General features: G+C 43.0%; 1 protein-coding gene across 12 annotated transcripts in view; it reads left to right on the forward strand.

Annotated features, from left to right (window-relative positions):
* The window catches only part of HDAC4 (histone deacetylase 4), a 474,722-nt gene that overhangs the window by 280,350 nt on the left and 168,262 nt on the right, over nucleotides 1-26,110 (forward strand). For all 12 annotated transcript variants that reach the window (XM_077830169.1, XM_077830172.1, XM_077830164.1 and 9 more), the window contains 2 exons: nucleotides 7,265-7,415; nucleotides 22,685-22,805. In XM_077830169.1, coding sequence (XP_077686295.1) covers nucleotides 7,265-7,415; nucleotides 22,685-22,805 — 272 coding nt within the window. The remainder of the gene's footprint in view (nucleotides 1-7,264; nucleotides 7,416-22,684; nucleotides 22,806-26,110) is intronic.

Consider the following 26,110-nt stretch of genomic DNA (forward strand, 5'->3'; position numbering starts at 1 on the left):
TAGAACGCACGGCCTGGTGCCCTCGTCAGTCAAGGTGCACCTGGTAGTCATATCGGCCTTCCACCCACGGTGCAGGGCCACACAGTATTCTCCCATGCTATGACTGGCTGATTCCTTAAGGGATTGGATCCTCTCTTCCCGTATGTTAGGCCCCCAGTCCTACAGTGGGACTAAACCTGGTGTTGGCCCACCTCACGGGCCCCCTGTTTGAGCTGCTAGCTACATGCTCCTGGTCACACCTCTCATGGAAAGTAGCCTTTCTGGTAGCGATCACCTCGGCTAGCCGGGTCTCGGAACTCAGAGCCCCGACCTCCAAGCCCCTGTACACAGTGTTTCATAAAGATAAGATCCAGCTCTGCCCACACTGTTCATTCTTCCCAAAGGTGGTCTCTGCCTATCACATGGGTCAGGACATTTTTCTGCCAGTCCTCTGCCCCAAGCCCCATACGTCCAGTGAGGAGAACCGCCTCCACATGCTGGATGTGAGACGGGCTCTGACTTTTTACCTGGAGTGGACGAAGCCGTTCAGGAAGTCCTTGCAGCTGTTCATCGCCTCGGCCGAGCACATGAAGGGTTGGCCGATCTCCACTCAGCGGCTCTCCAATCGGATCACCTCGTGTATCCGTACCTGTTATGACCTGGTGGGAATCCCTCCGCCATCGATTGTGAGGGCACACTCGACTAGGGCACAGGCGTTATCGGCTGCCTTTTTGACCCATCTCCCCATTCAGGACGTTTGTAGGGCTGCCACGTGGTCTTCAGTTCACATGTTCACCTCACATTATGTGATAGTCTCCCAGACCGGGGAGGACGCCGGGTTTGGCAGGAACGTACTCCGTCCCGAGAGTTTGTGAACTCCTACCCACCTCCAACGGATATAGCTTGGAATCACCTATTGTGGAATACACATGAGCAATCACTCGAAGAAGAAAAGACAGTTATCTTTTCCGTAACTGGTGTTCTTCGAGATGTGTTGCTTTTATCTATTCCACATCCCGCCCTCCTTTCCCTCTGTCAGAGTTGTCCGGCAAGAAGGAACTGAGGGCGCAGCGCCCCTTGTACCGCGCCATGGAAGCGCCACTCCAGGGGTCGCTAGGGGCACTCCCCTACAGGTACTGCTAGGGGAAAAACTTCGGACACCGGTGCATGTGGCGAGCACGCACACCTATTGTGTAATAGACATGAGCAACACATCCCGAAGAATACCAGTTACGGAAAAGGTAACTGTCTTTTCTGTCCCAAGCCAAAACCTCTAGCACCACCAACTCCACGGGGCTAATCATGTTCTTCGAATGCCTGAAAATTGACTCTCAAAGTAGATCATGTTCTCATAACTGAGCCATGGTCAGTGGACAAGGGGAGGGGAAAAAAGGCGCTTCTAAGTAATCTTCAGAGCAAATATGAAGAAGTGCAATTAAACTCATGGGAAACCCAAGCCCTTGAATGACTTAAATGGAAAAGGACTTTGTGGCAAAGATCCCAGTATTTTGAGATCCAACAGAGACAACGGGAAAAGAGGAAAGAACGTGCTGCAGCCCAACTCAACAATCCAGACCCACCCATTCTACTGGGAAATGTCTGCACCAATTGTGACAAGATCTGTGTATCCCGGATTTCATGGAAGGCAATCTTCTTCGAACTCCAAGGGATCACTGATGGACATGCCTAATCCCTACCATGACGAATGGCCTGTTTCTGTCTGTGGCTGGCCCCATCTTATTAGGAAATGTAGTGGCATTTGTTGTGGTAAATTGAGTTTTAGTGACACTTGGTCTCCATGACTATATTGTATTTCTTTAGGAATAATATCAATGAGAGCTTTAATTAGCAGTATCTCTGTTTCCATGTTTATTGTAATGACTGAGGGATTCTATTTTAGCTGCTTTACTTGGTACAGTTGAAAAGAAAATAAGTTTAGAATGTATTTATTTAAAATGCTGTGGTTTGCTTCCCTCTGTTTTCTAAATAAACCTGATTTGATTGAAGAGAATGGAAAAAAAGTCATTTTAGTAAATGTGGTTGATACTTGTTGTACTGTTGTCTTCACATTTAGCTGTAAAATGATAAATGCCATTAAATCCACTACATTTTCCTGAATACATTTATTAGCATTAATATATGCCATTGGAGCCTCAGAAGCTTTAGCTACAGGTACAGTTAAGCATTTGTTCGTTTTTCGTGAATAGTAGAAGCAGTGATATTAAGCATATGCAGGAATCCCTATAGTTATAAATATTTACAAATATTTATTTTGGCAAGAGCCCCTTATTCAGATGTTCCCTGCTGCACTCTTACTAATACAGTATCCATATTTTTCACAGTACACTCTTCAAATTACGATATGTTCTGGAATTAGTCCTAAGGCAGGGGCTTGCCCATCCCATATAATTTTATTTTGTTTTAAATATTTAATTTTTCTTGTGTTGCAAGAAAAAACATACTTTTAAAAGAACTGTGCAATTAACATATGAGCATTGCAGAATTGCAATTGGTAGACTTGCCTGTAACAGAGTTTGGTGATAGTGTCTCCTACTGTTTTATAAAGGTATGAGAGAGGGTTCTTACTAGGATAACTAATAAGCCTTAACAAACCCATCTAAACATTTCTTTGCTTATATAGAATTGTATTTCAAAAGACACTTATGAATAGTAACTATGGGCAATATATTCCTGCTTTATGTGCTATCACACAAACAGTAGGAAAAGAGGGAAGTCTCTATTTGCAATGTAGGAAAAATCCACTTTTCTGCTGTGTCTATATTGGGGTTCTGCGTTTGTCATTATTGCCAGAGTCTACAGGAGACCTCATTTCACTTTGTCCTAACAACATGATCTAAAATGCTGTCTCTTCTCTTCAATAAGGCAGGCTTTTTTTCATTTCTTTTCTCTGAAAAGATTCATAATCTACAGCGAGTATACTTGTTAGAGAGTGGATTGGAACTCCAGCAGAAACAATACATCTTTAATGAAATTTTTAGAAGAAATCCGGTACAAATCTGTCTTCACTTCTTTTCTTCTTCATTTACATTTCACTACAGATGTTCATGAAAAAACAATTCCTTCTAAAACATCTGTGTATTTAAGCCATTCCAGGAAGCATAACATGCTAAGCCCAGCAGACTGCAGATGGAGAAAAAAGGCTCCTGATTTCATTTTTAAAAAACCCCAAACCTTTTTAAACATCGTGCAAAAATTATTTTTCATTTGCATACTTTCTAGGTTATAATAGCCACCATGTGGTGGACTTGTTGTAAGTCTGTAATGATATTTTTTTCTTCCAACAGAGAAGTGTTAGTGGATGCTGCTACTTAATTAAAAAACAAAAAATTGGACTTCTGGAGGTTTTATTTTTCTATGTGGTTAAATCCTGAATTGCTCTCAGTTGTTTAAGTGGGTTGAACTAGAACATTATGAATAGACCACAGTATTTGCAATTAATGTAATTGTAAGTAGTTCTGCATTATATAGTAGTTAATATGCTTAAAATTTTAGTAAAAAATGATAGAGGAATGTTTAAAACTCTGAATAGTTAGCCAGTTAGATTGCAGCATATACAGGCATTACTCCTTTCTTTCCACATGCTTGTATAGAATTTTATAATAACTTTGTTTATAATTTGCCCCCTACAGAAGCGCACTGTGCTAAAAATCTCAATGGCACCACTTAAAAAAAAACCCACAAAAGACAGCTATCAAAAAGTTTAACAAATAAAAACACAGTATAAAAAAGGGAGGAAAAAAGCAATCAATACAGGGCCACAGTAGCAAAAACATATTTTATAAATAAGCAAAACATCTTTGGATTTTAAAAAGGTGTGTGATACTTTCTAAAACTGGAGAGAGATGGAGTGAGATTCTTTTTCTTGAGGGGGAGGCAAGTTAGAAATCCTACCACAGCTCTGGCCCAATCCCCTCCCAGTTAAGACAGGGTGGTGGGAAGTTTTGACAGTGGGTGGTATCTGAGCACAGATACTCATTAAGTCAAGGCTGAAGGAAGAAGTCTCAACTATCGCCAGGGTCCACTAAGGGTTTTAAAAGTCAACAGTGCCAAATTAAAATCAATCTACTAGTTTATAAGCTGCCAAGGTAAAGAATGCAAGGCGGGAGTAATGTGATTATGGTAACTCAAGCCAGTGAGCAAACATGTTCCTGTACTCTGAGTAATCTGCGGCGTAGTAATATATGTAATTGAAATATGCGGAACATTCTGTCTTAACACACAGGATGCAAATGAAATCTGGAAGCATTGTAGGAGTGATGATAACCCATATATTTAGGTGGAGCTTCTTTTTTAAAGAGCTCTAATATTTCCAAGATTTGTGGTGGGAACTTGAAATTTGGCAGGAGACTAGTCCTGTTATGAGGAAGGTGCCTTTTTGTGGCCCCATGGAAAACCATTCTCATGTGGCCAAGTTATTTACTACTAAAAATTGTCATTTCTCGTCTGTTTTTTTGCTCAGTGCAGCTGGCTCCTGGCTTGCCATTACAACACTGAACATTATGTTAATGCTGCGCATTCACCCACCCTAGTGCGCTAGGAGATTAAATGGATTCTCATCCTACTGCTGACCTCCCCATGTCCCATGAAAATACCTTTTGCTAGGTATTTTCCTAGGGGATGGTGCACTGGGCTGGGACTTTGTATGTGATGCTGGGCAAATCACTTCAATCAAAACTTTCACACATGGTCACTAACTGTGTGTTCCTCATCTTCTAGATGTCCAAATTTAAAAACCTGATTTTCAGAAATGTTAAGCACTCACAGTGATAAATGAAATCAGTGGTGCTGTGGATGTCAGACCCTCTGGGAGTAAAGGCTGTATGGTATGGAGTGCTGGGATTCAGGAGGTCCTCAGTGCTAATGCTGGCTTTGCTATTGTATATGTCTACATGGCTAAAAAGCCTCTGCAGCTGGCCAGTACCATCCAGCTCTGACTTGGGCTGCAGGGCTTTCAGTGCTGTATAGACTTCTGGGCTCAGGCTGCTGCCCAGCTCACTGGGCTGCATGGCAAAACCTGGATAGGGCTAAACTGTGTGCTCTGAACATTTCTCTGGAACTGGTGCAAATGCAGGGACTAGGGGACTGTTTGGCAAATTGTGTGTGTGTTAGAGAAGCCGGTGAGCAGAAGGCATGAGAAGCAGTTGTGAGCAGAGAGACAGAGCTCCTTGGGCATAGACCTGACTGGAAGGGCAAACTTGGAAACCGAGAGTAAGAAACTGCTTGCTCTTGTTTTTTTCTACTGTGCAGGGAAAACAGTGTACGGTCTTTGTAACTAAACAGGTGTGCACCAAAAAATACACCTGACTCATCTCATCTCTCTCCTCATTAAAACAGCCTCGAAGGCCCTGGATATTGGCTGACCACTTGAGCCAAAGGGGCAACAGTACTTAACTTCCTCACAGGGGAGTTGTGAGGATTAATTACGTAATATCTGTACAGTACTTTGAACATGTGAAGTGCTATTTAAAATCATTAAATACTCTGAAAAATCAGGTCTTGGTGTCTCAAGATAGGTACCCAAAATTATTGGAGATTTTTGCAGATTTTGGCCCTCATCTCCCTGTATCTCAGTTCTTCTGTGAAAACTCTACCTACCTCTGAGGGGTGTGGCAAAGATGAGTTCAAATTCATTGGGCTCAGACAACTTTTATTCTGGCACTTTACTAATTTGTGAGGTTCTCATTTTGTAACCTCAATAACATTGTCTTAATATAGTCATGGTATTTTTGGTTATAATAATTTTCTTATAAACCATTTCAATTGATCAAGAATGCTTACAAATGCAAATGTGTTAGTTAAAAATGCACAATAGCTATATAGTACTCAGGCCCAGGCTAAACTAGGCAATTTTTTCACCAGTGCAATTACATTGATGTTGGTTACACTGGTGCAAGCCTGTAATGTAGATATGCTGCATCAGCACAAAACTGGGTTTTCATCAGTGTATCTTACTTCGGTATGCAGCGATGTAACTGAACTTTGTACCAGTAGTGGTTTGTTGGTTTGAATTACCTAACCGTACGTAGGGCCTCAGTTAAGAAATGTTTATTCATGTATCATAGATTCATAGATACTAAGGTCAGAAGGGACCATTATGATCATCTAGTCTGACCTCCTGCACAACGCAGGCCACAGAATCTCACCCACCCACTCCTGCGAAAAACCTCTCACCTACATCTGAGGTATTGAAGTCCTCAAATCGTGGTTTAAAGACTTCAAGGAGCAGAGAATCTTCCAGCAAGTGACCCGTGCCCCATGCTACAGAGGAAGGTGAAAAACCTCCAGGGCCTCTTCCAATCTGCCCTGGAGGAAAATTCCTTCCCGGCCCCAAGATGGGGATCAGCTAAAGTCTGAGCATATGGGCAAGATTCACCAGCCAGATCCTACAGAAAATTCTTTCCTGGGTAACTCAGATCCCACCCCATCTAACATCCCATCACAGGCCACCTATTTACCATGAATATTTAAAGATCAATTAATTACCAAAATCATGTTATCCCTTCATACCATCTCCTCCATAAATTTATCGAGTTTAATCTTAAAGCCAGATAGATCTTTTGCCCCCACTGCTTCCCTTGGAAGGCTATTCCAAAACTTCCTTAGGGCATGATTCCAAAGAGAATAATTTAAAAATGATCATGACAACCTGAGGCAAGTGAGAACCTGCTGAAGTGCCTGAAATTGACCAGTCGGTGAGCACAGTTGTTTTAGGGCTCTTCTGCCACAGGCTTGTGTGGATGGTGGTGCAGATGCATGCTACACTATTGGGCGATCCAGGAGCCATTGAAACGGGCTTAGACAAAATGCCTTTCTGGAACTCTGGTGGCTCTGATCATTGTCCTTCCTTCCATGTGGAACCAACTGTGGATTGATGAGCATAGCCCCACCTCTTTTGGAGAAGCTAATGCTATTTAACTAATTGGTCCATTGCTCACTAAGTACAGGGGCTCTGATTGTAACCAGCTCCTGCACAGGGCCACAAAAGTTAAGCCAGAGTCATCTTGTACCACACCCCCGAAGAGGCTAGCCATAATTTAGCATGTACTCTCTTTTAAATTTGGAATGAGGATGAGTGGAGTGACCTGCCCATCGTAATGCAGGAACCATTTGCACAAGGAGAAATGTTCTTTCATTGTTTGGTTAAATGTATTAAAACACATTAGCATCAAGGTATAACAGTTTCTGTTTGGCACATTGTGGTATGAAGGCTTTGGGTGGTCAGATTGCGTGCATTCACTTCTTTTTTCCTTTCGCTTCTCAACAGCAGCAACAGGAAATGCTAGCAATGAAACATCAGCAGGAGCTCTTGGAGCACCAGAGAAAGTTGGAGCAACATCGACAGGAACAAGAGCTGGAGAAGCAGCATAGAGAACAGAAACTACAACAGCTAAAAAACAAAGAGAAAGGAAAAGAAAGTAAGTAGCAGCAAGATGGTTTATTTCAGTGATGGAGTCGACAGTAGGTGAATAGACTGGTGCCCATGGCACTCTGTCTTACACTGTGATTGTACGAAGACAGTTTACAAAGCTCATGAAACATCCGTGGCTCTCTGCATACAGAGACTGGTTGCATGAAATTCTCATGTTAACTGTGAGACGGGATTGAGAATAAAGAAAAGATGAAACTGTATCCGAGCCCTCAATTTTGTTTTTTATATACATAAAATAAAATATCTAAATTCTGAAAGTATTTCTTTATACCTTACAAAGTATAGTTTGCTCTTGCGTATGTGATAGTACCCAAGAAAAAGTGTGCAACAAGATGCAGTAAAATTATTTTCTTCTTTGAGAGGTGTCCCTGTGGGTGCTCCACTGTAGGTATCGGTGTGCCCTTGCGCCGTTGTTCAGAGCTTTTTACTGTAGTACCCGTATCAGCTGCACATGCGCGGAGCCTGCCTCACTTACCAGTCTTGTCTTAAAAGTGCACATGCACAGCTGAACTCCTCTGTTCCTTCTCTACTGTCTCCGGCCGAAGTCGGACCTACAGCAGACGCTTTAAAACTTTTTCTCTTACCCATTCTACAGTCTTCTTTCCCCTTGGTTTAGCACTCTAGTTACTAGATAAGTTCATCCCTTTAAAAAAAAAAAATTGTTCCCGCTTGTCCCTCCAGCCAACACTAATATGCCTGGCTCCCCAGGATTTAAGCGGTGCACTACATGCAGGGATGTCATCCCTATCTCGGATGGTCACTCTCAGTGTATAAAATGCCTGGGGGAGTCCCTCCTTCCTCAAAATGTGCTCATTGTTCCAAATTAAAATCCCGGGCATGTAAAGACAGAGAACTCCGCCTGAAAATGATTCTTGGGCAGAAGTCACTTGGACCTGCTTCTCACCCAGGTACGGGCTCCCCAGTTAACCGCAGCCCTCCCGCCTCCAAAAAGGATGAAACAAGAAAATGGCTGCCTCCCTCACCCAGAAGGGAAACATAAGCAAAAAGATTGCTGGGCATGTCTATTTCTTCTATGCAGACCTTCCCCGGGCTCAGCACCTTTGATGCATCGGTTCCCCCAGCATCGCGCTAATCCCGCCTGTGGCTGCGGCGACAGTGCAAGTTCCCAGTGCCGAGGCTTCAGGCTTCCAGTTGCCTGGCTCTCTCATGGCACCATCTGGCACCGCAGTGGACACGGTGCCAGCAGAGATGACCTTGCCAGAACAGACGCGGGCTGCGCTTACCTCCCCGGCACCACCGACCTCAGTGCATGCATTGAGCGCTACGGTGCAGAGAATGTCGGTGGCGACCAACCCTCCAGTGCCGCAGGCACTCCTAGCGGAGGGTTTATCTCACACAGGCTCTCCGGCACTGCAGTTCGTTCATTCACCGGACCTACAGGTGTCACCTAACCTACAGTCACCTCTACTTGACACCTGTTTTTCTCTGGACATTCGCATGCGGTCCGGACACCTGTCTCTAGCTTTATCTCACTTTTCTACTGATGAGGAAACCATAGTGCAGGGGGACTTTTCACCATACCAGTTCTCTCAGTCTCAGACCCAGATCAGCACTGGTCACAGAAAATCTAGGTCTTCGCTCATCAAAGACCTCCCTCCCTGGTATACAAACCTGTGGATGGTATGACCTATGCCTTTCCCTGGTCAGTGGCAATACTGGGGTCCATGGGCACCATATAAGTGATTCCACTATGATCACCAAGATGCCAAAAATAAGAGTAATGCACTCGCCATGACCAGTGCGTATGGCTACGAATGAGACAAACAACAAGCTGTTAGTCCATACTTGGATGAACACGCTACACATGCTTCCCCAACCCTTATGGAGCCCATATCCACACAGGATGAGGCTATACTACCTCCCCCACCAATGCTGTTGGATGATATCTTAAAACTTCAAGACCTCTTCAAATGAGCCGCCAACGAGTTGAGGATTAACCTGGAAGAAGTTTCTGAAAACCAGCATGAGTTGACTGACATCCTGCAACCTTCCTCCACATCCAAGATTACCTTACCTATAAATTCAGCCATTATGGATCCTGCCAAAACCATATGGCAGGCACCGGCTACTAGCACACCTACCTGTAAGCAAGCTACCTGGAAATATTTTATTCCTTCTAAAGGGTCTGAGTTCCTTTTTACTCACCTACCGACAAACACATTGGTAGTAGAGGCAGCTAACCAAAAGAACAAACACCAGTTTCCCAGGTCTACCCAACTGATAAAGACAGTAAAAGGCTGGACCTGCTTGGTCGTAAAGTGTATGCTTCGTTCACATTACAATTCTGGATATCTAATTATGCTGCCGTTCTGGCAAAATATGACCACAAAAATTATGAGAAACTCATGGACTTTATTGGTGACATTCCAGAGGGCAACGCCCCCCCCCCCCACATCAGTTTAAAGCCATAGTCTCTGAGGGACAAATCGTCTCCTGGACCGCACTACAAGCTGGGCTTGATGTTGCTAATACAGCTGCGAGGTCCACTTTTACAGCAGTCATGATGCGTCGAGCTTCATGGCTTTCATCGTTGTCTTTTCCTCCTGAGGTTCAGAATACCATAGAAGATCTCCCCTTTGATGGTGAAAAATTATTTGCCAGTAACACCAATGATGTGCTTCACTCCATGAATGACTCGAGAGCGACATTACAGTCTCACAGTATCCAAACCCATGCAAACAGGAGGAGACAATATAGATACCAACCTTACCAACATCCACGCTACCCAACGTATACTCAACAAAGTCATTGACCATATAAACAACAATGTCAGTGACCAAAATATCAATGTCGCCTTACCAATTCATCGGCTCCATGTCAACCCCCTCCCACTAATAAGCAAATTTGAAGATGTGATCGGAGGTATAGAAAACATCGTCCCTACTTCAATGCCCATTCCCTTCCTATCTTTGCCCCCCTCCCCTTTCACCACCCCCCCGTCCCTTTTCAGGGACCCCTCTCACAAACAGCTTCTCCACTAAGAGGTGCATCACCACCTCCAGTTAGGAGCAGTAGAACCAGTGCCTGACCAACACAGAGGAAAAGGGTGGTTCTCCCATTACTTTTTAACACAAAAGAAAACAGGGGATGGCGACCCATTCTCGACCTCAGATGCTTCCAATAAATTTGTTAAATAATTTTTTTTTTAAATGACTCTTGTAACCATAATTCCAGCACTGGAACAGGGAGATTGGTTTTCAGTCCTCGACCTGCAGGATGCTTATGTTTCTGTGACCATACATCCTGCCCAGACATTTTATTCACTTCGTTCTGGGCTCACAACTCTACCAGCACAGGATCCTACCTTTTGGCCTCTCGACTGCGCCTCATGTTTTTTCCAAACTTCTCACAGTCATAACAGCTCATCTAAGAAGGCAGGGAATCATAATTTTTACTTACCTCAACAGCTGCCTTTTCAAAGCCAGGACCTACCAAGAAGCCATTCAGTCCACACAACGGACAGTCCAATGTTTTCATGCTCTTGGTCAAATGAACAAAGAAAATCTACACTTACTCCCACCCAACAACTGGAGTTCATAGGAGCAACTGTTGACTCAAGCAAAAGAATAGCATCTCTCCCGCTCCACCTGTTTAACACCATCAACCTTTTCATTCCCAAGCTGTGCAATAGTCCACAAGTGGCTGCACCAGCTTGCCTACAACTCTGAGGCCACGTGGCCTCTTCCACTTCTGTAGTCAGGAATGCTCACCTCTTCATGAGGTGTTTCCAAAGCTGGATGTCCACTGTCTACAGTCCAAATATCCGTGGTCTGAACAAACTTTTATACATACCTCCCAGAGTCAAGGACTCCCTTATTGCCTCACAATCTTTGCTCTGAGGTCCCCTTTCTACAGGATGTCCTGTCGGTTGTCATAACTACAGACACATCCCTTACGGGATAGGGAGTACACATGCCCCAATACACTGCCCAAAGGCTTTCGTCTCCAGCCAAGATGTCCCTTCACATCAACATTTAGAACTCCGAGAGATACGCAATGCCTGCCTCCAATTTCTCCCCTTCATACAAAACCAACATGTCAGGATAATGACCGACAACATTGCCTGCATGTTCTATGTAAACAGGCAAGGGGGCAGCGTGATCCTACTCCCTTTGTACAGAAGCAATGGAACTGGTGTCTCAGACACAATGTCTGAATATCAGCTGCATATTTCCTTGGCTCTTTCAATACACTGCGACGACCTCAGCAGAAAATTTCCCATAGACCACGAATGGGAACTAAACGAGGATATAGTACTAGACATATTCCACACATGGGGATACCCAACCACAGATCTTTTCACAACTGCAGCAAACAAGAAATGCCCAAGATTTTGTTCCAGAGCAGGACTAGGCAAACACGCCTCGGGGGATGTGTTCATGTTCCCATGGAATACCGACGTAATGTATGCATTTCCCTGATACCGCTCATACACAAATTACTGATAAAAATTCGAACAGACCAAGCCAGGGTCATAATGATATGGCCCAGATAGTCATGGTACCCTTTTTTTTATCAAGATGTCGCTTTCCTCATGCATCCCACTACCCCTCTGCTTGAATCTCTTGTCCCAACAACACAGCCTACTACTCCACCCCACTTTAACCATGTTGCACCTCAAGGTTTGGTTCCTTCATGGTTCTCTCATGCTGAGCGAACTTGCTCGGAGCAGGTTCGAAATGTACTCTATAGCACAACAAATTCTACATGCACCACTTGCCTTCATAACCAGACAAGATTTACACACTGGTAGGCTGTCACAGAAACTGCTCCTTTTTTCCGCGCCTCTCCCACTAATCCTCAACTATCTGTTAGAGGTTAAACTCTCTGGACTCTCCCTGAGTCCCATCAAAGTCCACTTGGCCCCAGTTACAATGTTCCTTGATGCCATCAACGATAGGACTATCTCTGCTCACTCCATTACTAAGCAATTCCTTAAGGGACTTCAAACCCTATACCCAGACATCAAACCGCCTAATCCACCTTGGGACCTTCACTTAGTCTTAACATGCCTAACCCAAAAACCATTTGAATCATTAGCCACATGTTCCCTCCTACATCTCTCAATGAAAACTGCATTTCTGGTAGCAATTGCCTCTGTGAGACGCGCAGGAGAAATGGCAGTATTTATGGCAGATCCGCCATACACCATATTTTTTAAGGACAAAGTCCCCCTATGCTTACTCCCCGAAATTCTACCGGAGGTGCACTCATCTTTCCACATCAATGAGCCTATCCATCTTCCTACCTTTTCCAAAACCACATGTGAATTCCTTTGAATCTATGATGCACACTTTGGACGTCCACAGAGCTTTGTCCTCCTACTTTGACAGGACTAAAACCTTCAGGGGTTCCGAAAAGCTGTTCGTCACCATTGCAGAACGCTCTAAGGGCTCATTTATCTCTAACCACAGACTTTCTAACTGGATCTCGAGTTGCATTTGTCTGATCAACTACAGAACGTGGCTCCTACTACTTTTATCAGGACTCACTCCACCAGATCCATGGCGGCTTCAGTGGTCTTTCTACTTAACGTCCCCCTTTAAGCACGCTTCCAGAGCTGCCATTTGGGCTTTTGAAAATATGTTTGCAAAACATTATCCTCTTACACAAAGGCCCATCACCGATACACACGTGGGCAGAGCTATTCTATCGACTGCATTCCTTCCAGATCCAAAGTCCCTACCTCCTTGAGAGAGACTGCTTTTCACGCACCTACAGTGGAGTACCCACAGAGACACCTCTCGACGAAGAAGGGGAGGTTACTCACCTGTGAAGTAACTGATGTTCTTCAAGATGAGTGTCCCTGTGGGTGCTCCACTCCCCACCCTCCTCCCCTCTACTTCAGAACTGGGGCGGTCTCTGTTGTAGGGAAGGAACTGAGGAGTTCGGCCGCGCATGCGCACTATTGAGACACGACTGGTACGTGAGGCAGGCTCTGTGCATGTGCAGCCGATGCGGGTGCTGCTTGAAAAATCTCTGAACAACGGTGCAGGGGTGCACTGACACCTACAGTGGAGCACCCACAGGGACACTCATCTCGACGAACGTCAGTTACTACACAGGTGAGTACTCCTCATCACATAGTCAGCTCCCAGACCACTGCACTGGGCAGCACAGCATGGGGAGGAGGTGACCGGCCCCCTGTGGAGAAAGAAGTGGTTCGGGACTATTTCGAAAAGCTGGACGTGCACAAGTCCATGGGACCGGATGTGTTGCATCTGAGAGTGCTAAAGGAGTTGGCAGATGTGATTGCAGAGCCATTGGCCATTATCTTTGAAAACTCATGGCGATCGGGGAAAGTCCGGGACGACTGGAAAAAGGCTAATGTAGTGCCCATCTTTAAAAAGGGAAAAAGGAGGATCCTGGGAACTACAGGCCAGTCAGCCTCACCTCAGTCCCTGGAAAAATCATGGAGCAGGTCCTCAAGGAATCAATTCTGAAGCACTTCGAGGAGGGGAAAGTGATCAGGAAAAGTCAGCATAGATTCACCAAGGGCAAGTCATGCCTGACTAATCTAATTGCCTTCTATGACGAGATAACTGGTTCTGTGGATGAAGGGAAAGCAGTGGATGTGTTGTTTCTTGACTTTAGCAAAGCTTTTGACACGGTCTCCCACAGTATTCTTGCCAGCAAGTTAAAGAGGTATGGGCTGGATGAATGGACTATAAGATGTATAGAAAGCTGGCTAGATTGTTGGGCTCAACAGGTAGTGATCAATGGCTCCATGTCTAGTTGGCAGCCGGTATCAAGTGGAGTGCCCCAAGGGTCAGTCCTGGGGCCGGTTTTGTTCAATATCTTCATAAATGATCTGGAGGATGGCGTGGACTGCACCCTCAGCAAGTTTGCAGGTGACACTAAAGTGGGAGGAGAGGTAGATACGCTGGAGGGTAGGGATAGGATACAGAGGGCCCTAGACAAATTGGAGGATTGGGCCAAAAGAAATCTGATGAGGTTCAACAAGGACAAGTGCAGAGTCCTGCACTTAGGATGGAAGAATCTCATGCACTGCTACAGACTAGAGACCGAATGGCTTGGCAGGAGTTCTGCAGAAAAGGACCTAGGGGTTACAGTGGACGAGAAGGTGGATATGAGTCAACAGTGTGCCCTTGTTGCCAAGAAGGCCAGTGGCATTTTTGCCTGTATAAGTAGGGGCATTGCCAGCAGATCGGGGGACGTGATCGTTCCCCTCTATTCGACATTGGTGAGACCTCATCTGGAGTACTGTGTCCAGTTTTGGGCCGCACACTACAAGAAGGATGGGGAAAAATTGGAAAGAGTCCAGCAGAGGGCAACAAAACTGATTAGGGGACTGGAACACATGACTTATGAGGAGAGGCTGAGGGAACTGGGGATGTTTAGTCTATGAAAGAGAAGAATGAGGGGGGATTTGATAGCTGCTTTCAACTACCTGAAAGGGGGTTCCAAAGAGGATGGCTCTAGACTGTTCTCAGTGGTAGCAGATGACAGAAGAAGGAGTAATGGTCTCAAGTTGCAGTGGGGGAGATTTAGGTTGGTTATTAGGAAAAACTTTTTCACTAGGAGGGTGGTGAAGCACTGGAATGCGTTACCTAGGGAGGTGGTGGAATCTCCTTCCTTAGAGGGCTTAAGGTCAGGCTTGACGAAGCCCTGGCTGGGATGATTTAGTTGCGGATTGGTCCTGCTTTGAGCAGGGGGTTGGACTAGATGACCTCCTGAGGTCCCTTCCAACCCTGATATTCTATGATTCTATGATAAGAACATAAGAATGGCCATAGTGGGTCAGATCCACGATCCATCTAGCCCAATATCCTGTCTTCTGACAGTGGCCAGTGGAAGATGCTTCAGAGAGAATGAAGAGAACAGGGAAATTCAGTGATCCATCCCCTGTCATCCAGTCCCAGTTTCTGTCAGTCAGATGTTTAGGGACATAGATTCATAGCATGGGGAGTCATTTCTGACCATGTTGGCTAATAGCTATTGATGGACCTGTTCTCCTTCTGATTCTCTCCTGATTCTTTTTTTAAACCAGTTACACTTTTGGCCTTCACGTCTCCTGGCAGTGAATTCCACAGGTTGACTAAGTGTTGTGTGAAGTACTTCCTTTTGTTTGTTTTAAATCTGCTGCCTATTAATTTCATTGGGTGACTCCTTGTCTTATGTGAAGGAGAAAATACTCACTTTCTCCACACTTTTCATGATTTTATAGACCCCTATCTCATTGCCTCTTAGTAGTTGTCTTTTCCAAGCTGAATAGTCCCCATTTTTTTATTCTCTCCTCATATGGAAGCTGTTCCATGCCACTAATAATTTTTGTTGCCCTTCTCTGTACTTTTTCCAATTCTGATATATCTTTTTTGAGACCGGGTGACCAGAACGGCATAAGGTATTTAAGGTATGGGTGTACCATGGATTTATATAGTGGCATTATGATATTTTCTGTCTTATATACCCTATACTAATGGTTCCTACATTCTGTTTGCTTTTTTGACTGCCACCGCAGACTGAGTGGATGGTTTCAGAGAACTATCCACAATGACTCCATGGTCTCTTTCTTGGGTGGTAACAGCTCAGTTAACCCCCTCATTTTGTACAGTTGGGATTGTTTTCAAGTGTCCATTACTTTGTATTTTGCTTTAGGACCACAAAAATCCCCCATGAAAGACATTTCAGTTGTTCATTCTGATCCTTTTGCACATGGATTTGAAGCGTGTGAGAGGTGCTCAGCAGCATTGAAGGTTGAACTCAACTAACCCCAGAACATAGATCTCACAAGCAGCAGCACTGCAGGCTCCCTCCCAATGTGTCTGAGTCCTGCCCTGGAGAGACCACCTCTAGTGCTTAAAGGGTACTTGAGGTACTCAGTGCCCATTCAGTCAGCGACTTCTCTGAGACATCCAACAAGGGTGCTGTTTGTAGAGGTAGTTTTCACAATGTGAATGTTTGTCCATTAGAAGCTTCACTGACTCACCAAATCATTCCTTATAGGGTACTGACGAGCTTGCAAATAACTGTCAGAACAGCCTGTTACAGATTTGAACTAGTAACTAAGCTATGCAAGGAGTCCAATTACCAATCCTCCCGAGGCTGCCATTTCCCACCTCCTTTCCTGATTGGAAAAACAATGAATAAAGGAGTATGCTTTCTTGGTGGCCGGAACTAGACACTAATTTGAAGAGTCTTCCAGTTGCTGTGAAATGCTGTTTTCTCTGACGGAATTACAAAGGACATAAAAAAAATTTTGAACTCTTTTATAGCAATACCAATATACTCTTTAAAAAAAAGAAAGAAAAATAAGTTTCATGTTATGGTTCAGAAAACCCTTTAGAAAGTTTCCAATTGTCTTCTAACTACTCTAGGGATTTTCCATCAGGAAAGTGAGACAAGGAAAGGAAGTGAGAGGTGGAAGAGGCAGAGTGAGAGGATAGGGGATACTAATGGGGGGCCAGATAAGATATGTGGGGTGGACCTGTGATAAAATAGGATCCAAAAGGTCTTTTCCAGAAACAAAATGCCTTTCAGGATCTACCAGGACTGGGAGATTGTTTTTTCTGCTTTTTTGCTAGAGTCTGATTTCCCCCACCCCAAGCCCCCTCGTTACAAGCGTAGGCAGCAAATCTAATCCCCATTCAAAATGAAGGAGGCTGTAGATTTGGTAAATGCCCCAATAAAACACTTTTATGTAGCGTCAGAGCTATTTTAGATGAGATGGTGTGACTGAAGCAAAAGAGTCAGAATTTAACAGTAACAAATTGGGTAGTTTGGTGATGCTGAGGAGTGGGTGAAGATGATTTTCCATGTAGGATCAATCCTGTGGCTTAACCACAAGGATGTGTGCAGTTGGCTGCCGTCTGAGATGATACTTCCCCTTTTCTTATTTAGTTGGCTTTTTAGTATAAATCCTAAATAATGACAATCATTTTTTACCATGTGGAAACTAAATATTTCATCTTCGCTCCCCATTGTTGTTAGCTCAGATCAATTGTTGATGACATATATGCTTTGTTCTATCTGCTCTGTAAAATGTGTATTTTATTTTTATTTAAAATATTTTTTAAAAAAATCAATAAAACAGTCTGGCTACAAAACACTCAAAGGATCTTAAGAATATTTTTTGAAAGAAATTCAGATAAGTGCAGAAGAAAGACTAGAACCCTGGGATGTTATGTTGTAATCATGGAAACAGTCTTCCTCTTTATTTTTAAATACTTTTATTTAAAAGGTGGTATAGTGTTTGTATAATCAGTGCAGCTAAACTTTTTAGAACACTTAAAATATTTTTCTTACATCCTAACATTTTGCTAAACATAATTAAGCTACAGTGGTCCTGAGCTAGAAAATAAGGAGGAAATAACTAGATTCAAGAAAAGTCTATCCCTCCTCCCCCCACCCCCGAATATGAGACCAAATACACTGTGTACTATTTTGTAAAAGACAAAACCAACAGATTTCAGTTAACGTAATAATGACATCTCCCCGCTTTCTCATCTCAGGATACCAAAACTGCCGTATATGACTTGAAATATGCTGTCATGATGCGTTTGGACCAAAAGTATAACTTCCACAACAACAGTACAAAAGGAGAATGTTTAGCAAACAGAGTAGAGCAAGTTCAGTTTTCTTGACTTCTAAGTTCTTACAATACAACAAGCAGTAGCATCAGCAGCAGAGAGCTGGACCTTGCCTGTCGTTGTCCTACCTTCCTACCATTATCAATAGGACCTAGAACTGGTTCTAAGCACTACACCCAGTCAGGCACACATGGCCCCATAATCCTCTGCTAACCCCAGCCTTCCAGGCATGGAATTTCAAAGTCCACTGCTGCTGCAGAGACCTTCACAATCTTCCGCAGCACAAGCTGCCTTTGACACGCTTAGCCCTTCAGCTGTCACAGCTTGCAGTCCTTCCATCTCTGAACTGTGGCACTGTAGTTGTGGCAACCCTAGTTAGTCTAAGCCAGTAGTCCCAACCTTTCTGTGGGAATAGCACATTTCTATTCTCAGAAGACCGTGGCGGGCGCCAGACACTTCACTGCCGAAATGCTGCCAAGAAGCGGCAGCAGAAAGAAGCAGCATCGCCAAAATGCCGCTGAGAAACGGCAACGCTTCTCGGCGGCATTTCGGCGGGCGGTTCTCCGGCAGCCGAGCTCAGTGGCAGCATTTCGGCAGCGCGGTGTCCTGCGGGCGCACACAGCTGCCCCAGTGGGCACCACGTTGGGGACCCCGGTCTAAGCGATAATTAAGTATCTTAATGTGCTGATTTGGCCTGTTAATTCCCTTTTAGCCTGTCCCTCTATCTGGTTGTGTGCCTTATTTGCACCATATCTGTATGATCTCTCCCATGATGCTGACTGGATTCACTCTGGCTTCAGCAGCTCTGCGCTTTTCCTGTCCTTATTTCCTGTCTTTTCAGAGCTCTCGCCTCTCCTCTTCACCATTCCATCTCTACTTCCCTGCACCTCTGGTCAGTTTCCCATGTGCAGTTTGTAATAAAACCATATTCCACCTCTGGATTCTCTTTCTGCCTCCATGCATGTGCCAACCTTGCTCCAACTCAGGCTCTAGTCCCATTTTTACCCTCTGCAGAACCTTTTCTTACCGCAACTTCTATTCCTCATAGCCTTTATAAACCAGTCTAATTCTTACATCCCCACTCCCTTCTTCCTGTCTCCCATTCCCTCTACAATACCCTGTCCATCTCAAATGAATACACCACCACTCATGGTCTCTTTATCTTTTATCCCGTTATTTCTTTGCATTCATTGAAACCTGGTTCCCCCCTTCTCACACTACTTCTACATGTATAGAATCATAGAATATCAGGGTTGGAAGGGACCTCAGGAGGTCATCTAGTCCAACCCCCTGCTCAAAGTAGGACCAATCCCCAATTTTTGGCCCAGATCCCTAAATGGCCCCCTCAAGGATGGAACTCACAACCCTGGGTTTAGCAGGCCAATGCTCAAACCACTGAGCTATCCCTCCCCCCACCTAGGAGGGGAGGGATGACTACTCCTCCTCCTCCCACCTAGGAGGTCATGGTGGTATTTGGGCTCCTACTCTCCAGCTCCTACTGTCACCTGGTCTTCCCTTGTTCTGTTGGAGGACCTCAGCTGTGGATGGTGAAGCTGTCTCTGCCTTTAATTGAAGGGCTAGAGGCTGTTAGTCTAACCAAGATGGAGTTTCTCCTAAGCATTTCTCAGGCATCTGAGTCAAATAGCTGTTAACAAAAACAGTTTTAGATGCTGTGTGGAAGGGCAAGTGATGTTTATATAGCATCGTTTAGAAAAAAATCGGGTAAATAAGACCTGAAGTTTTAAGAGATCCATTTAAGCAGACAGAGAGGAGAGGAAGAGGACTAAAAAAGTTCAAGCCTTTTTATATCCTAGAAGAACAAAAAAAAGGGGCACCTCCAATTGGTCACCTTTAATTTAAACTAACCATACAATAGAACGTTGCCAGTCCATACATGGCTAATTTTCACACACAATAAGAATGCTTTCTCCCAGCTTCTTAGTACAGATTAATAGCAGAGTTAATGTGTTAGGTGTCATATTCCCAAGGCTACTGCTTTTTTACAAAATACACTGGACTTCACCATTGAGGGGGGGAGGGATAGCTCAGTGGTTTGAACATTGGCCTGCTAAACCCAGGGTTGTGAGTTCAATCCTTGAGGGGGCCATTTGGGATCTGGGGCAAAAATTGGGGATTGGTCCTGCTTTGAGCAGGGGGTTGGACTAGATGACCTCCTGAGGTCCCTTTCAACCCTGATATTCTATGATTTTCTATGATTTACTGGAACATTCAGAAGTAGTACAAAGCATCTTTTTGGAAGTATTAGCATTGCTTTTGCGTTGTTCACTAACCTGCTAATTTGCAAAGTTCTGCAGACACAATGTTCCTACCATCCCCCATATGCACACGAGTGAGATTTTGCTGTAACTAACTTATCCTTTTAGTTTCTTGTAGGCATTCTTTGATCTAGTACAATTACATAGCCCCCTATTATTATTTATTACTATTAGGGTAGCATTTAATGGCCTCAATAAAGGATTGAGGCCTCATTTTGCTAGGCAGTAGACAAAGACAGTCCCTGCTGCAAAAAGTTTTCTGTACCAGTGTGGCATTTCATTGACTTCAGTGGAGGCACAATGGGTTTTGCTGCGTTGGGACCAGTAAAGATAATTTCTATGAGTCAGGGACTGTCTTTTTGTTCTGTTTGTATAGCACCTAGCACAGTGGGATCCCGAGCCGTGGCTGCGGGTCCTACGTGCTGTGATAATACCAAGAATAAATGTAATAGACAATAAACAAGGAAACGTCGAGGTGATATTTATGGACATGTCCTGTTAGCTATTTGCCTTTTTACTAATGTTAGTTTTAAATCTTGTTTATGTACTATGTTTTAGTTTGTCTCCTGTCTTGACGTGCTGTTATCTGCTGTAACTAGAGAACAGAAAATGTTTTAATTCACATGAAAGTGACACTTAGATGTGTTACATTGATACAGGGAGGATAATTAATCAGTTTTTACATCTGTGTATTCACCCATTTTCTGAAGTGTGGGATAGAAATCTGAATGGAACCGATGGATGTACAGATTAATTTTGGATGCTTTCCCAGAGTAACAGAATGGTGGGCGTTCCAGTTCAAACCCTCTGGAGTCAGCTCCAGTTCTGCTAGAGGTAACACTGGAGAAGGGTGAAGTCAATTGCCAAAGCTAATGAAGCCAGGATCATTTTTGTCTGTCTCCCCAGAACTGGACCAAGAATGGAAGACCTTTAGTTTTTGTTTCTCCTTTGGTATGTTTGTGGTGCCTTTCAGCTCACAATAAAAATTTTTTTGCCAGTGGAGATTTTGTAAAATCTGTGCGGTACAAATATTTGGCTTGATGCTCCTAAATACCGTCATCTTTAACCAAAGCCACCAGAACCTAGCCACATTTGATTATTTTGAAGATGTTAGTAGATTAAACATGAGAATTGTTTAGTGAGACAGTATTTTTAAAGACGTGTGGTCTTATTAGTCACATTTTAGTCCTTCTCACTTTCTCCATCATTGTACTATGTTTCTTCCTACAAACCTTCCTCATTTTAACTACCTTTTTGGATCCCCACCCAATCTACTTTATCTAGAAGTAACAAGAAATGCTGTTTTCCAAAAAAAATGAATTTCTAAGATTTATGACTCCCTATAAAACGTTGAGCAATGCTGCACCTTCAAACAGTGCTCAGCAAATAACTTTGAGGACTTTTTCTTCACGGACGAATGAAAAGTTTTCTTCAAACTCTCTGGTGGCATCAAAATGTTAAGTATAATAAGCAAAAGCTGGTGCTCATATTGGCTGACTTTTCTACCCATGACTTGGCAGTGTATATTTCTGTCCAGATGACTTTCTTGCATTCCAGATGTTATCCCTTTGGAAGATTAGCTTACACTGTGGTTTAGATGAGCCCCCATATACTACTTGCTATGATTACCAAAATGTCTGTGTGTTACTCCATCAGAAACGCTCTCTGAGAATCAGTTCTGCCAACTGAAGGATAATTTTAATCCATCATCATTGTAAAATAGACTGGTCTCTATTGTGAAGTAGATAATGATTAGAAATTACACAGTTGACATTTTAACTCTGCGCTTTGAAATTTCAGATATTTTTTAAAATGCTAGATTTTCTATTTGAAGAAATGGATTGCAGACTTGTAAATGAATTGGAATATTGTGTAGGTCTTATTGTACACCGATGCATAGAACAAAGAGATCCTTATTTGAAAGATTTCTCAAGACAAAGTCTACATATGAGATATTCATCGCATTCCCCTTTTGCTTGCAGATGTGACATTTTAAAAACTTGATTATGCACAAGACCCCTCATCCTAAATACCTTTGATTAAAAGAAAGCTGGGAAACCTACTACAAGTGCTTTATTCTACATGTATTTTTATGCAAGTACAAAAATCCTCTTCAGAAACCTTTTTTTAGGAAAATGAGAAAACTCTGATTATATCTCCCTTTTCAGACATAGATTGCAATTATGTACAAAGCCAGATAGTAAAGAAGAGTTCTTCATTGGAGCCGCTTTGTCTTTTATTCTTTGAAATAAGCCTTTACATTGCTTGGAGAGCCAAAGATTTAGCTCTCAATCTTTTTAAATATTTTTTTTGTTGCTTTGTGAATGAAAGTTTCAACTTTTAATTCGCTGCTGCTTTCATAAAATGAAGTTGCTTAGATAACCTCTCTTTATTTTTGGATGTTTCAGGTGCAGTGGCAAGCACAGAAGTAAAAATGAAATTACAAGAGTTTGTCTTAAATAAAAAGAAAGCTTTGGCACACCGGAATCTCAACCATTGCATTTCCAATGATCCCCGCTTCTGGTATGGGTAAGTGGTACTGGACTTACCATGATTCAGCCAGCGTCTCCTTTGTTCACAACTGCTGGAGGGCTGGGGGAAAGGAGCTAATGCATTTAATGGATGAACAGTATGTTACAAACAAGGGTGTTGCAAAATTAATTAGTTAAATTGTAACGTAACTAGATCAAAATTTGTTATGGGTGTGACAGGAATGATCTGATAGTCCATTAATGATATTCTTAATTAGCATGTGGATGAAGATCCTTTCCCTATAACAGTTAAATTCAAGCACTGTTGTGTTTAATGATACAAGGATGAGGTCTCTAATGTAAGGGTCTATAATGATGTTTCCACTATCAGAGGACTTTGATATTCTTTTCTTTAATCTATGATCACTCAAAGTGGATTGTTCTGTGTAGTTATACTTACAGAACAATCTCTACTGGGCATCTAAAATTCTTTAATTCAGCATATGATACTAGAAAATCAGGACTCTAGTATAATGGGAAGATTACTGTTGCATTTCACTGGATTGTCACTCAAGTTATTTTAAATGTATTTTAAAATGTTTAAAGTTTACTCCTCACATTGCACTCTGACACTACTGGTATGTATCCAATCAAAAATTAAAGGATTTGGCCCTTAAAATTAAACTATTAAAAATACCAAATGCACCTTATTTACATCTCCAATCAGACAAAAGCCTGAAGAAACTGTGGCCTGAAAGTCAACTGAGTCTGGTGGTGGTGGACCAAATGTGGAAAAGAATTCTGGAGCTGAAGGCCCTGTCCTGAAAATGCCTAACTGTTGGCCTTTGGGCATTCAAAACAGGCACTGTGAGCAAGGTTGTGCCGTCAGACCTCAACTGCCACAGTGGCACACACAAAAGAAAGAGGTTTCTCAAGGAGATATAACCCAATCTGTATTTAGCAGTGATTGATATTTATTATTTTTATTTTTTTATAAGGAAACAGACCGTGAAAAGTACAAAATGGTAAATGACTTACAGCTTGTATTGGGAGGGCTGGAGGCATAGCTATTTTCTTCCCAATATCCCATTCTTTGTATATGAAAGTATTATCAGGACGCTACTAACGAGAGAAGATGCTTTATTGTGGTGGATGTGAGCTGCTTAGATACACTCTTAAATATTTCCCATATGCTAGTGACCTGAACATTGTTCTTCCAACAGTTACTCAGCACCGCTTCTCTGAAAGGAGGAGGGGAAACCACTTCTATGTGCTTTCCAGCAGTCTGACCAGAGTTCACAGTAGAATGTTAAAATAAATCATACAAGTACCTTTCAGTCAGCAGTACCACAGGCTGCTGGCATATCTGAAAGAATTAGCTTGGACACCTGAATATTAGCCATTGCTGGGAGAAAATCCTTGCTGGAGAAATTTAGAGGGGAAAAGGGGCATTAGTGATACCATAAATGTCAGGAAAAGGTTTCTTAAGCAATCACCTTATCACCAGTTTTTCAAAAGATGCTGTCATTCTGCCCTCATTTCAGGACGGATGTTGGTGAGTGAAACTAGTTAAAACTCTGAGATGGCTTTGTCCCTCCAGACATAGATGCGTCCCTGTGGATTTGGCTATTCCAGTCTGTTTATTCTTATCCAAAATGAAGATAATAAATTCACCACAGTGAGAAATATTAGACCCAGTTTCCAGGTGATGATAGGCAAACTTCAGTGTTCCTGCACCTACAACATTTCCGCTGACTGAGACTTCCTAGACAATATTGCGAAAGAGGAGAAAACTAAAGATACCATTCTCATTCATCCTCCCAGTTTGCAACAGAATGGAATTGACCTAGCTCAAAGCTTTTTCACCCTGAGGTAGTAGTAACTCAGCTAGAAACGCTGCCTGACCCCATTTACTGGTTGCACACTACCAATTTACCATTAGCTCAGTCTCTCAGAATAAACTTGTGTGTGCGTGTGTACAGGGGACTGTCCGGAGTCAGGGCTGAAGGGGAAGCTTGTGTGTGTGGGAGGGGGACCAGTATCAGTACAGGTGAGTGTAGACATCAGGGGTTGGGAAAAACTGACCAATATGCTCTGGCTGCTTTGTGCTGCTCCAGAGCTGCATACAGCAGCTAGAGTGTACTGTTTAATCTGGCCTTAAAAGTTCATTTATTAAAACTAAGATTGGTATTACATATATTGTGTCAGTGTGTGTGTATATGTGTATACACGTATGTCTGTGTGTATATATAAAAATAAAAACCAGCACCCTTAATTGATTTAAAGATCAAAGTCTTAAATCTAGTCTAAATTGTTACATCAAAGGGCCATGGTAATGCAGCATGTTAGTTAACAAGTGTTTTTGTCCTTTGATACAGCAAATGCAGACAACTCAGTGAATTCTTCAAATCATTCTGAAGTACAGAACACAGATAGTCTGGTTAAATACATTGTGATGTTTTAAAGTTCTGAAATTGCAAATCCTCTTTTTGATCCTCTTTGCTAGTCCAGCTGTTGCCAGCAGATAGACAGTGCACGCACACATTTTGGTGATTTCATCCCATTACCTATGTAAGGGCCTTCCCAACTCAGAGTTCAGTTGCTGCTCTGCAGCAAGTGGAGAGATCGTACTTTACCCTGCTGACGTAGGGGACTAAAGGGGGGAAGAAAAGGGTGGAGGCCCCAGAAAACCTTATAGGACTGAGATCCCAAATTTTGTGGCCATCCCCATTTGTATCCTCCACAGAGTTACCAACAGTCAGAGGTTGACACTGGGACACCCACACCAGACTTTTCAGGCCACTGCCAGGTATCCTGCCCGTCGTGGGGATCATGAAAAGGAAATGGGGGACAAGACGACATCAGCCTGAGAGATCTCAACAGCTAGGGCATCTGGGCAAGACAAGGCAGAAGCCCCTCCCATTGGGATCAGAATCCATTTAATTTAGGACAATTAAAGACTGAGTTATAAAATGTCAGACTGTAAATATACAGTGTATGATTCAATACATTCACAAGAGCAAGTAAACCAAAAATAATAATGCACCCCCCCCCCCACACACACACACACACATACACTTTTAATTAACCAGTAATTTTGAACCAGCCTTCCAGATCCTGGGATTCCAGAACTCCTCTCAAGTCTAATACCCAATTACGTTCATGTGACAGGAAAATACTTAGTCATTTACAAAATAGCTAAAGTGCACTCCTTTAACTTACTCCATCTGTAAGCTGCAAAAAACATACCTTTATAGCTCTTTGATATGATACTGAATACTAGAGATGAGCACAAGGTCAGTCTTGTTAATCAGAATCAGTTTATAAATTCTGTTATAAATCCATTACAAGATTTAACTAATA

The sequence above is a fragment of the Eretmochelys imbricata genome, chromosome 11 (genome assembly GCF_965152235.1).
Source record: "Eretmochelys imbricata isolate rEreImb1 chromosome 11, rEreImb1.hap1, whole genome shotgun sequence".
Lineage (NCBI taxonomy): Eukaryota > Metazoa > Chordata > Testudines > Cheloniidae > Eretmochelys > Eretmochelys imbricata.